Source organism: Hypomesus transpacificus, unplaced genomic scaffold (genome assembly GCF_021917145.1).
Source record: "Hypomesus transpacificus isolate Combined female unplaced genomic scaffold, fHypTra1 scaffold_27, whole genome shotgun sequence".
Classification (NCBI taxonomy): Eukaryota; Metazoa; Chordata; class Actinopteri; order Osmeriformes; family Osmeridae; genus Hypomesus; species Hypomesus transpacificus.
In genome coordinates, this window is record NW_025813796.1 from 318882 (window position 1) to 331944 (window position 13063).

A 13063-nucleotide genomic window follows, 5' to 3' on the forward strand; every position below is an offset into this window, starting at 1 on the left:
TTTTCTTTTCATTGCCTTTTGGTGCCCACTATGTGCTACAATAAGCCCACAATGCTCAATGAGGACTGGATTGTCAAGGCTGAACAGATAGAGTAGATCTGGAGAATGCCTACCACTGACCCACATACTGCATGCCCACCCATGATGTCTACCTCATTTTACAGATATTTGTTTCCTCCAGTATATTATCAAAACCTACATTTAGATTATTTCGGGACCGGTGTTTCCGTTGATCCCATCGTTTTAATTGTTTTCGTTTTAGTTCCCAGTGAATATCTGAATAGATGAAGACTGTTTATGGTCAGGTTTCATGTACATCTTTTACTTCTACTACGTCATACTATCTACACAACCCCAGTATTGCTCTTTGAAGTCTCCTTCACATCACTCCTTCACGCGTCTGTCGCCGCAGGCTCAGCCAATCCCTGACGAGCTGCTGACTCGACAGCTGGGCAACCAGAGCGACCTTCAGTCCCGTGGTCACCGTGGAGCCGCGCAGACGCAAGTTCCACCGGCCAATCGGCTTGCGGATCCCACTGCCTCCGTCTTGGAGGGAGAGCGTGCGTGACGCCGGGGAGGGGGACACTACCAGCCTGCGCCTCCTCTGCAGTGTCATCGGTATGGGGGGGGGGGGGAGTGGGTAGTGGGAGGGAGACGGTCAAGGTGACACCCACGCTGGCAGGAGATGCTGGAGGGAGGGAGGGAGGGGGGGGTTTGCAGCACCTCTCAGGAGCGCAGGAGGGCGGGGGGGGGGGAATGAGAGGAGGAGGGGGTGGAGAGGGAGGGAGGGAGGGAGAGGGGGGGAGGGAGGGAGAGGGGGAGAGATGGAGAGGAGGAGAGGGAGAGAGGGGGAGAGGGAAAGGGAGAGAGGGAGAGAGGGAAGGAGGGAAGGAGAGAGAGATTTACTGGGCGATTCACCCTCTTTCCCCAGGCGGAACCGCGCCGGCCCAGTGGGAAGACATCACAGGCACCACCAAGCTGATGTACGCCAACAACTGCGCCAACTTCACCACAACGTGTCTGCAAGGTGAGCTGCACTTTGGAGACAAGAAGCACAACACCCACACACACACACACACACACACGACACGTCACTACTCTCTCTCCCCCCCCCCCCCCTCCTCCTCCTTCTCCGCCCTGTGTCTCCTCTCACTCCTCCCCCCGAGCGGCAGGTTCTGGCTGGCAGACTGCCCGCGCACAGCAGAGAGCGGTGACCTTTTCCAACCTGCTGTACCGGGAGCTGATGGCCGTGCCCTACATGGCCAAGTTTGTGGTGTTCGCCAAGATGAACGAGGCGCGCGAGGGCCGCCTGCGATGCTACTGCATGACGGACGACAAGATGGACAAGACCCTGGAGCTGCACGAGAACTTCAGCGAGGTGGCCCGCAGCCGCGACATCGAGGTGAGCACCTGGAGGGGGGCGGGGGGTGGGGGGAAGGGAGGAGGAAGGTGCTGGATGGTACCGGAAATCTAGAAGTTTACCATTTATCTCTGTTGTTTTTCACTGTCTTCCTATTATGTCGGGGGGGAATCTTTGCGTGTAGATTTGTCAGGGATTGATCGATAATGTTGGTCGTATTCGGAGACGGCCAGGTCTGTGTATGTCGTCTCTGACTCACTGTCGCCCCCCTCAGGTGATGGAGGGCATGCCACTGCACCTTGAGTGTTCCGGAAACCTGGTTCCTGTGAGGAAAGCCACTCAGCAGCCTCGCAGCTTCAGCTTCCAAGCCTTCCGAGATAACCGCCTGCCCGTCTCTGTCAAGGTCGGTCTCTCCCTCGCTCCGCGTACCATTCTGTCAGGACACCTCTGCCCGTAAAACGCGAACTGTTTTTGTACGATAGTTGTAATCCCTCTGTCTGGTCAAGGTCATGATGATGTGTTTGTCTCTGTCCACGTGTTAGCCTTTGATCTGAGCGGGTTCAATTTGATTTGTCAGTCGCGCTTTTGATTCATTTATATTCTTGTCTCTGTGTGTCTGACCGGGAGATGTTTTGATTGGTCAGTGTCTGAAGGAATGTGACTGTGTGTCAGACTGTCTGTCTGTCTGTCTGTCTTTCTGCGTTTGTCTTTCTGTGTTTGTTTCTGAGTTTTCAGCCCATCCATCTTTCTGGCTTTTGTATTGTATAAATGTTAATCCGTCTTTGTATCTATCCCACATTTCTCTATGTGCTTCCAAACTTGTGTTTGTCCTGTCTGTCCTTCAATACCTCCCTGTCTCCCATGTGTTCAAAGACCACCTCTCACTAATGACCCGTCCATCCATGTGTTCAGCTGTTTGTAGACGCGTGTGACTTTGGTGTCTTTCTCTCAACCTCGTCATTCATCGGCGCATCTGTCTGTCTCTGTGTCAGTCGATCGGTCTCTCTCTCTCTCTCTGTCTGTCTGGGTCATTGTGTCATCATATCTGTCTGTCGGTCTGTGTGTCTGTGTGGCTTTGGGTGTGCGGTACATTTTGCTTTCCGTCTCAGCCAGTCTCAGACGAGTGTTAAATATTTCTCCATTGTGTTGTTACCTGCCTTCCTTCTTCCCTCCTACCCACACACCTACCTACCTACCTACCTTTCTCCCGTCTACCTACCTACCTACCTTTCTCTCTTCTACCTACCTACCTACCTTTCTCTCTTCTACCTACCTACCTACCTTTCTCCCTTTTACCTACCTACCTACCTCCTTTATACTCACCTAACTACCTAACTACCTTCCTACCTACCAACCTAACTCCTTCCTATTTTCCTCCTACCTACTTTCCTTCCTTCCTACCTATCTATCTTTCTTCCTTCCTGCCTACCTATCTATCTTCCTTCCTACTTAACTATTTTCCTACCTACCTTCCTTCCTTCCTACCTATCGATCTTCCTTCTCAGCTCCCTACCTACCTCCTTCCTACCTACCTTCCTACCTCATACCTAACTTCCTTCCTACTTACTTGCTTACTTATCTTCCTACCTCCCTCCTCACTTTCTACCAACCTTCCCTCCCTCCCTCCTGACTTCCTGCCCACCTCTTTCCTGACTTCCTGTCACCTCCCACCTCTCCCAGTAGCTGTAACTGTGTGCATGTCCTTAACTTTCACCTTCTTGCCTGCTTGCCTATCTTGCGGCCTTGCCTGTCTGTATGTCTGTCTCACTGTCTCTCTTTCTCTCTCTGGCGGTCACTGTGTTACTGTCTGATCTGACAGACGTCCAGGTAAATGTGCAGGTAAATCTCTCTCTCTCGCCTGCCTATGAACTGCTTCCATCCCTGCCCCCCCTGCTGTGTTACTGCTCCACGCACACCGCCGACACTGCAGGGTCTAATATCCTCTTTGCTCTCTCTCTCTTTCTCCTTCCACCCCTCTCTCTTTCTTTTTCCTTCCACCTCTCTCTCTCTCTCTCTCTCTCTCACTCTTCCTCTCTCACTCGCTCTTGTCTCTCTTTTATTGCTCCAACCATTTCTCTCTCTCTCTCTGTATGTTTTTCTCTGTCTCCCTCTCTCTCTCCCACCCCATCTTTCTCTCGCCACTTTATTTTCTCTGTCACTCTCTCGGTCTCTCTCTCTCTCTCTCTCTCTCTCTCTCTCTCTCTCTCTCTCTCTCTCTCTGTTTCTTTTCCACCATCTCTTTTTTCTCCTCTCTGTCTGTCTGTCTGTCTCTCTCTGTCTGTCTCTCTCTCTCTCTCTCTACTTCTCCTCTCTCTCTCTACTTCTCCTCTCTCTCTCTACTTCTCCTCTCTCTCTCTACTTCTCCTCTCTCTCTCTACTTCTCCTCTCTGTCTGTCTGTCTGTCTGTCTCTCTCTCTCTGTCTGTCTGTCTCTCTCTCTCTCTCTCTACTTCTCCCCTTCTGTCTCTTTTTGTCTCTCTCCCTATCTCAGGTCCGTGACAGCAACAAGGAAGCTTCTGGATTCCTGTCTTTTCTGCGCAAGTCCACCAAGTATGAGGATGTACAGCACGTGCTGTGTAACCTCAACATAACCATGCCACCATGTGTCAAGGTGCTCTCACACACACACACAAACACACACACACACACACTCCCTACCTCCCTTTCTCCCACTCAAGCTTCAGAGTAGTGCTGTAGTGCTTCAGGCTCAGGAACACCTCTTAACCTCGACTCAGCCCTGCGCACACTTTCTGTTACATCACACACACACGCCCTCCTGTAGCCCCCCCCCCCCCACACACACACACACACACACACACCCTATTCGGAAATGGACGACTTTGGCTTTTTATTAGCGGGAATAATTAGAAACATCATTCATTTCATGGTAATAATGGGATAGGGATGTTTTTTTCCGACATTCAAATAATTACTGATTGATCTGGTCTATGCCCCCAGCCATGGATTCATCTCCACAGGAGAGTTCTACACCTGCTGTTGATTTATGATCAGTTGAGCTTTTAAAGGCTAAAAATAAAGTCAAGGGAAGTAGATAATAGACCAGAACGCAATGGAGACCGTAATACAATCTCTAAAGTAGCCTGGCATGTTCTCAGGAGTGGTGCAGACAGCCTGTATATTGATTGGCATTACAAAGGCAGAAGACAAGCTCAAAGCTCCGTCGCATTTCGACGCTGCCACCCTAACGATGCAGTTAGCACCACCCTGCGCGTGGAACAACGACTCACATACTGAACCTCCATACCGTATACGAATGACGTGGTCCGACTTAACTGGGAGTCAGATGGCTGAGCGGTTAGGGAATCGGGCCAGTAATCAGAAGGTTGCCGGTTTGGTTCCTCGCCACGCCCATTGACGTTGTGTCCTTGGGCAAGGCACTTCACCCTACTTGCCTCGGGGGGAATGTCCCTGTACTTATTGTAAGTCGCTCTTGATAAGAGCGTGTGCTTAATGACTACATGTAAACGTAAACTGCCATTTGGCCCGAAATATACCGTTGCTGTTGTGACTGTGGCTTTTGGAACTGTGAAAGAACAGAACGCTGGTTTAACAGTATCTTATTTGTGTGTGTGTGCGTGTGTGTGTTTCTGTCAGGTGGTGGGTAGCGAGGAGCGGCGGCGAACCTTGACCCCGCTGGCTCTGAGGGAGCGATACAGCGCGCTCAACGAGCCCGGTCTGGGTGAGTCTCTCCATGCCTGCCCTCCCGCCCTCTCCCCGTGGTGGGGGAGAGACGGCCTCTGAATGTTGCACTGCCTCCCCTTGACCCCCCCCCCCACCCTCCCCCTCTGCCTCCCAGTCCCCCTCTCTATCTCTATCTCTCTCGTGTGCACGGCAATGGCACTCATGACTGAGCCTTGTATGCACTGCTCAACTACAAGCCCCAGAATACATTGCAGTGCGACCGCAGGATGGGAATGAAACTGGAGTAGTTCTAACACATCCAAAATGGGTCCCTGTGGCCAAACTATCTTCCATGCCACTGCCCCGGTAGCCGTAGTACTGAATGACCCTGCGATGGTTTGCATGGCGCTGGTCGCTCCACTGTGATACCCCGTTAGCATGGCGGATGCTGTTAGCATTTAGCTTAGCTGTGAGAATGGGCGGGACCTCACAGTGGAGCGGAACAAACGAAACCCCTCTGATTGGCCTGTGGTGCACAAGCGGAGTTCTGAGGGGGGTTTCTCATTGGTTACCGTACGAGGTGGAGGAGGGAGCCACAGCTCTGCTACCCTGCTCCTCAGACCCCCTGGAGTGCTGTGGGTAAAGATAGCAGAGGGACAGGTGTCTGAATGAATGCCAACCAACCCTCCTTAACAATACCCTTCCCCCGCCACATGGTTTGCTAACACAAGAGGACCGTCTGGACAAAACACTGTGCTCTCTGAGTAACGCTTATTCCCCTCAACAGAACAGTGCTTTTGTGAAGGTAAGTCGGATTTGCTATTGTCCTTCTTAATAGCAAACGGCCTTAATCGTGAGAGGGACCTTTCCTAATCATACCCTTCATAGGTATGACTAGAAAACTCTCCTCTCACGTGTCTAACCACGAACCGGTTCACCAGGTTGGTCCCGTGTTCCCGTGCACCTGATGCAACGTTTCTGAGAGTGGCATGTTTCTCCTCAGCTACAGTCAACGCCATGGAGAGGACCGAACTCAAGATCTCCCTCATCTGTGAACAGCTAGGACTGAGCTGGGCAGGTCAGTCCCTCAGTCGCTGGACGCGCTTGTGTCTTCCGAGTAGAGCCGCATGATACAGTACTGTGCAAAAGTGTCGGGCACCAATGTCAAATGTTTAAGGTAAAACAAAAAGGCTTTGAAACCCCTTGAAACGAAAAGGCAAAAACAACAATTTTCTCCACCTTTTAGAATGTAGAACGTGTTTAGAACATGTCCCGTACACTCAAAGCCATGAATAACTTTTTCGACTGCCACACAAGTGCAGAAGAGGAAAAACATCAATATTTCAGACAATATTCGTGTCATAAATATTGGGTATGGAGCACGGAGTATTCTATACCCCACGAGGCCCGGTCTGGGAGACCCAAGCTGAAGGCATCCCCTCCCTCTCTCAGAGCTGGCGCGGGAGCTGCAGTTTGGAGTGGACGACATCAACAGGATCCGAGTGGAGAACCCTAACTCCCTGCTGGACCAGAGCTCCGCCCTGCTCAACCTGTGGGCCAGCAGAGAGGGCAAGAAGGCCAAGAGTGAGTCCCTCTGTCCGCCTGATCCTCCAGCGCTACCTCCACAGGCGGATCACCTCGACCACCCCCCCCCCTCTCTACCGTCTCCTGTTCCCTCCTTTTTCATCCCCCCCCCTCTCTCTCTGTTTTTTTTTGTGTGACGGACATCCTTCCCTTTTGTTCCCCCCCCCCCCCTCAAACCCGCCTCCTCCCATAGCCGTCGGTGTTGTGTGTCCGCTCGGACATTTACATTTAGTCATTTAGCAGATGCTCTTAGCCCCCCCCGAGGCAAGTGGGGTGAAGTGCCTTGCCCAAGGACACAACGTCATTTGGCACGGCCGGGAATCGAACCAACAACCTTCCGATTAACACCCCGACTCCCTAACCGCTCGGCCATCTGTCCCCCCCGCGTGTCTGCGCCCACCTCCTGACTATCCTCTGCCTCTTCTGCCTCCCCCCCCCCCTCCCCCCTCCCCACAGTGGAGAGCCTATACGGGGCTCTGAAGAACATCGACCGCTCGGACATTGTCGGCTCCCTCGAGGGCCAGCCGCCGCAGCCAGGGGGCGGGGCCAGCGAGGAGGGCGCCTGTCGACTGTCCGTTCGAGACTCCACCCTGCTCTCGCCCAGTATTATCAATGGTAAGGCACACGCACGCATACTGTACTCACACACACACACACACACACACCTCACACACACAGTATATGTCTACCCCCAATCTCCACTCATCTTTAATACGCATCACGATGAATTCAACCACAGTTTGTGTCGTTTAGAAGGGCCAGAGTCAAACTCACCACGACAATGCTGAACGCGAGGGTTGAGAACGTACTAAACTGTATTTCACCAGCATCCCCCTTTTCTCAAACAACCACCTCTAACTCCAGTAGTATAAACACTCTACCCTACACCACTCTGCCCCTATGGATGTCAATGAGGAGACCCTCCCCTGTGTGTTGTTCCCTAGTGTATGAGTAACGCAGATTGCACCTTATGATCTCTGTTGCTCCACAAGAGGTCACGGACACAAGGCAACCACGCATAGTGCACGAGCCCAGCGTTATTAGACACCCATTTGTCAGAAGGGGTAAGTGGAACAGGCTGCATGGTGGATTGCTGCTGCTGCTGATGATGGTGATGATGATGACGGTTCCTCCGTGCACGTCGAGTGACGTCTGAGGAATGGTGGGGGGGCGTTCACACCCTAACCCAGGGACGCGGCAGCACGTGGCCATGAAGCTCGGTCCATTTTTCCGTTCTAGTTTTTGCGCCTCATGCTTTAGGCCTGAACGTGACGGTTCTCCCGTACGTATGAGAACACGAGGACGTTTCCCCCTCCGACAAACTGGTCGAGACACACACACACACACACACACACTCCCCTAGGCGATGGATAGTCGACACGTGGATTTGTTAAATACATATTTTGATTGGTGCATGTGTGTGTATGTTGATTGGTGTATGTGTGTGTGTGTGTTTGTGAGTGAGTGTGTGTGTGTGTGTGTCTAGGATGGATACTCTCTTCCAGAGTGGCACTGGCACATAGTGTGAATGTGTGCTCTGGGCTTCCATACTGTGTTCCTTGTTCCTCTCCCTCTCTCTCTCCCTCTCTTTCTTCCTCTCTGTTTCTATTACATGTCATACCTGCTGCCAAGCCGCCCTACTCTTCCTCCTCCTCCTCCTCCTCCTCACAGCACTTCCTCTCCGACCTCTGACCTCATATCGACCTCATGACCTCTGGGCCTCCTGCCTCCCGCCATCGTTTCCCCCCCCCCCCCCCGCGGCCCCCTGTTGAGTCGAGCGGGGATTTATCTCCTCTTCTCTCGATCCAGCCCTGTGTGTGTACGCATGTGCATGCCGCCTGCCTCGCTGTTCCGTCTGTGTCTGTATCCGAATCAAAGAAGTGTACACCCTGAAGGGGTTGGGTGTTTCCGTGGTTCTTGGGGGGGGGGGGGGGGGGGGGGGGGGGGAGAGGTCGGGTGTCAATAAAGACCATAGTTCTTGTGTTTGCTGTGTTTTTCTCCGAGGTATTTGAATGTGCATGGCATGCTTTCTACGTACAAGGTTTTTCCTTCTCCTGTGTCACTTTTTCGATCATTTTTTTTTCCAAATGCTTTGTTTAACGTGTTTTCAGTGCTCTATTACGACTATGAGGAACTCTGTTGTGCAATTTCTTTGCTGAGGTGGTACAGCGACGCACGTAATATTCTGATATGGATGTAGCTGAAACATTGGCCTTAAAGTGACAGCTACACGACTACAGCTACACGATTAGAATGTTATGTGCCAGCAGGTGTGTTTTTGACGGTGTGTTGGAGTGTGTATAGCGTGGTGTGTAGCACTGTGTACATGTGTGTTTGTATGAGTTTTTGGACATATAATGACCTCACTTGCTAGTGTGGGAGGTTTCATGTTTGTTTTTTGGGGGTAAGTGCTGTAACTGTGCATTGTAGATGTGTGTGTTCCGTTTTTTATGGTTCTGTTTGTTTTGTTTGCAGTGTTCGTGTATGTGTGCGTGTTTGTGAAACAATTTTGTGTTAAGATCTCATGCTTCACCAAGTGATGCGGCTTTACACCTGTGTGTGTGTGTGAGTCGGGAGGGCCACGGCATCTGAACCCAGACAAACCATTATCCTTCATTCTAACTTACTCATCTCTTCCACCTCATTCATAGAACAGCTCTTCCTCGTGTTTCCATCTTCAACCATCCCAGAAACGCACATGCACACTCACTGACATCCACACACATCTGCAACCCTTGTCTGCTGACATGAACATTGCAAAGAAAATGAAACCAATCTTACTTCAGTTCTCCGGATCCCATTAATCGTTCAGCTATTTACCGCCTCTCATTACCACATACTACAGAGATAGGTCAGACAGACAGGCAGACAGACAGACAGACAGCCAAGCAAACAGACAGACAGACAGATTGAAAAATATGAAATAATTACACAATTTAAACATGAATTCAATGATATAGTTGCAAAGTGAATTATATTTTGATTAAAAAGCATTTATGTTCTATGTTCTTTTGAGTGTAATTTGATTGTGTGCACATGTCAACATCCAATCTTTTTGTTGGAGCGTTTGTGTCTGTGTGAAAATGTGGGTCCACTTCTGTAAGAGGGCCTTCGCAACAGTGCCATGCTACTTCAGAACAAGCAGCCTGCTAACCCACACTCTTAGGATCAGGGTTGGGACGATATACAAACTGCTAGACGATCCACAGATGATAACGTAACTTCCTAAAAGTGTACAACTGACTCGCAAAAGCCAATTACACCACAACCACCTCGTGCTGTATAAACGTACAGTAGAGTTGTGAATTGCTGCATACAATTCCTAACCATTTTTTTACGAGTATGTTTGATCGCACTGTGCGTTTGTCGTGCAAACGTAGTCCTTATCGTGCCAACCCAACTTGCAAACCCTAACACTGCACTCACCTCTCGCTTCCTGGTAGAGAACAGATATCTGGACCTCACGTCCTTACTTACTAAAAAAAACATTTACCTGCCACCCGCCCCTTCCCACACAGACTATGGATGCCTCCATATTAACACTACTGTTCACTTGATACAGTTAGAGAGTCAAGCTGTGTCCCAGTGAAGTTAAACCACTTCCTTCCCTTCCCATCCACTGATCTGGATCCACTGGAGACGTCATCACGGTGTTGCTTTAAACCTAGCCAGATCACTGGAAGCAAGGTAAGGAAGGCTCATCCAGACCTAATGCAGGGAAACATAAAAGGATTATCCGTTTTTTTTCATCACTACCAATTCCAAAGAGGTATCAACGACGTTGTGCACGTGTATCTCACAGGGAATGAGAGTAGCGAACCCCCAAAAAAACGAACATAATCTGGACCCTTACCCAAGTGCGTCGGGACACAGCCTTGAACCTGCACTGTTTTTCATAGGGCACAGGAAACAGTGCGTCCCCCCTCCACCCACCCCCCCCAACCCCCACCCTGCGCTTGCGTGGTGTTAGCCTCCCTCTCTCTTGTCTCCCCCCACCCCCCCCCACACCTCCAGGTTACGGGCTGGTTCAGGAGGACCTGCTCTCCCCGGCCTCCATGCACTACAGCCTGCCCTCCCCGCTGGGCGTGGAGCCCTACTGGCAGGAGGTGTCCAGCCTGGAGTGCGCCCCCATCGCCACCACCGAGGAGGACACGTTGATGGAGATGTCCGACGTGCAGGTGTGGCCCCTGGGAGTCAGCCCCTCGCTGGTGACGGTGGAGGACTCGTCCCTGGACGGCAGCAGCCGGGCGGACGACTCCGAGGGAGCCACCCTGTCGCTGCCCTGCAGCCTGGGGCGCCCCAGCTCTGGGGCCAGCGGCGCCAGCGGCTCCATCATGGAGTTGGAGGAGGAGGAGGAGGAGGTGGAGGAGGAGGAGGAGACTCAACAGGAGCCGGGGCTGGCAGGTGACAGGGACAGGGAGATGGTGAGGGCCAGCGGGGCGGTGCCCAAGGTCAACCTGAACGGCCAGCTGGGAGGTCAGAGGTCAGAGGGAAGAAGGGTGGAGGCCATGGCGGCGGCGGCCGGCGTGATTGGAGGAGGACGAGGAGGTGGAGGAGAAGGAGGAGGAGGAGGAGGAAGAGTAGGGCTGGGCTCAGAGGAAGGGCTTTCTGTTGTTGCAGGGCAGAAAGTGTACGCCCAGCTGTGTGAGATGTCAGGACTGAGCCGTGCCATGGAGCACAACGGAGACAACAGGTCAGTCTCACAGCAACTCCTACCCGGCTGTCTAAAATACGTTCCCCAGCTAGTTTACCACATAGTTTATTTTCCCATTCCCATTATATTTCTCTCTCTCTCTCTCTCTCTCTCTCTCTCTCTCTCTCTCTCTCTCTCTCTCTCTCTCTCTCTCTCTCTCTCTCTCTCTCTCTCTCTCTCTCTCTCTCTCTCTCTCTCTCTCTCTCTCTCTCTCTCTGTCTCTGTCTCTGTCTCTGTCTCTGTCTCTGTCTCTCTCTCTCTCTCTCTCTCTGTCTCTGTCTCTGTCTCTCTCTGTCTCTCTCTCTCTCCCCCTTCCCCCCAGGGTGGTGGGTGGAGGGGCGTTCCAGCCGTACCTACCAGACAAGGACTCGCTGCACGGCTGGGTGGGGTCGCAGGCCAGGCCCCGGCAAGGCATGGACAAGCTGCTGATGTCATCAGGACGCGACGGCGGCGTGCCGGGCTTGCGCGTGGCCCAGGAGGCCCTGCTGATGCCGGTGTGTGACATGGGTTACTCGGAGGTCCTCCTGGGCACGCAGCCCTTTGGCAAGGGCTTCTCTTACCAGGAGGCGGGGCTACGGGCCTGGCAGCAGGAGCAGAGGCGGGGCCAGGTCAGGTTGCCACGCCGACCACCCACCGCTTCCTGTGTCCGGAGAGGAGAGAGGCTGCTCCTTCTTCTTCGTGCTAGTTTTTGCATTTTTCTACCGTGTTTTTTTCTCTCTTTTTTTTTAAGATGAAAGGACAAGTGCAAATACTCGATTCCTTTTATTTGTATTTTTTCAATCATCCAAAATTGAAACCGTCACAATGCTCAAGTTTCGATGATTGTCATAGCACGTCGCCTGAAAATGTGTTGTATGGTTTGGTGCAACACATGGGGAGATGGTATAAGTAATGTTAGAATATACAGTGATGCGGGGGTATGCTTTGGTGTTGACTGAATGTGTCTTGTGTTTGAACACAGAGAGAAGATAAGCAGGACTATGCCGCAGAGATTCTAGGAGAGGAACAGTTTGTAGATGAACATGGAAACGTTGTCACTAGGAAGGTCAGCGACCACATCTTTCTGTCCCTCTCTCTCTCTCTCCCTCTCTTCCTTCCTCCCTCCCTCCCTCTCCCCCTCTCTCTCTCTCTCTCTCTCCCTTTCTTACTCACTCAATGATTCACACACACACACTCACTCACTTACCTGAACACACTCTCCTTTCAAGCAACACAGAGGCGAACACACACACACACACAGCTGTGTGAGACGGGTCCTGATTGTTGTCTCCCGTCCTCCTCCCTCCCTCCCTCCCTCCTGGCTCTAGGTAGGGGTGGATGTGAGGAGGGGCACTCAGTCAGTGAAGCGCACCAGTCTGCGGAGAGTAAAACACTGAATCACGCATACCCAGTCCTCAAGGTACGGGACACCAAGCACTCGTGCTTCCCCAGTGCTTGGATAGATGCTTCTAGAAGTACCTATCAAATTCCGCTCGCACAAGCGCACAGCAGCATCCCCAATCTGCTTGCTTGCAAAAAAAAACCTTTGCAAAAGAGCCTTTGTTTACCTGTACTTCCAAAGCAAATACATGTCTTACAGCTTACATGTCTCTTCTGTTCTCTACTTCCATTTGAATCAACAAGATACTGTTTATATCTGCTTGCTTGGTCGTATTCACCTTCCCTTTTGTGTTTGCGGTGCATATGCTGAGGTTTATGTTACTAATAGCAGCAAATATCACTGCATGATATCTTTCTGTTTCTCCCAGGACCGGACATCCACTGCCAAACCAACCACGAAAACAC

The 13063-nt window shown here is 51.7% G+C and overlaps 1 protein-coding gene across 1 annotated transcript; it reads left to right on the plus strand.

Moving 5' to 3' along the window:
- Window positions 1–310: 310 nt before the first annotated feature.
- LOC124463039 (ankyrin-1-like) lies at window positions 311–12654 on the plus strand. Its single transcript, XM_047014731.1, is given in 15 exon segments — window positions 311–460; window positions 462–618; window positions 932–1022; window positions 1167–1206; window positions 1208–1402; window positions 1635–1763; window positions 3851–3970; window positions 4975–5059; window positions 6005–6079; window positions 6454–6585; window positions 7042–7200; window positions 10600–11278; window positions 11601–11886; window positions 12240–12323; window positions 12586–12654. Coding segments are annotated over 15 exon segments (2451 nt in total).
- Window positions 12655–13063: the final 409 nt, after the last annotated feature.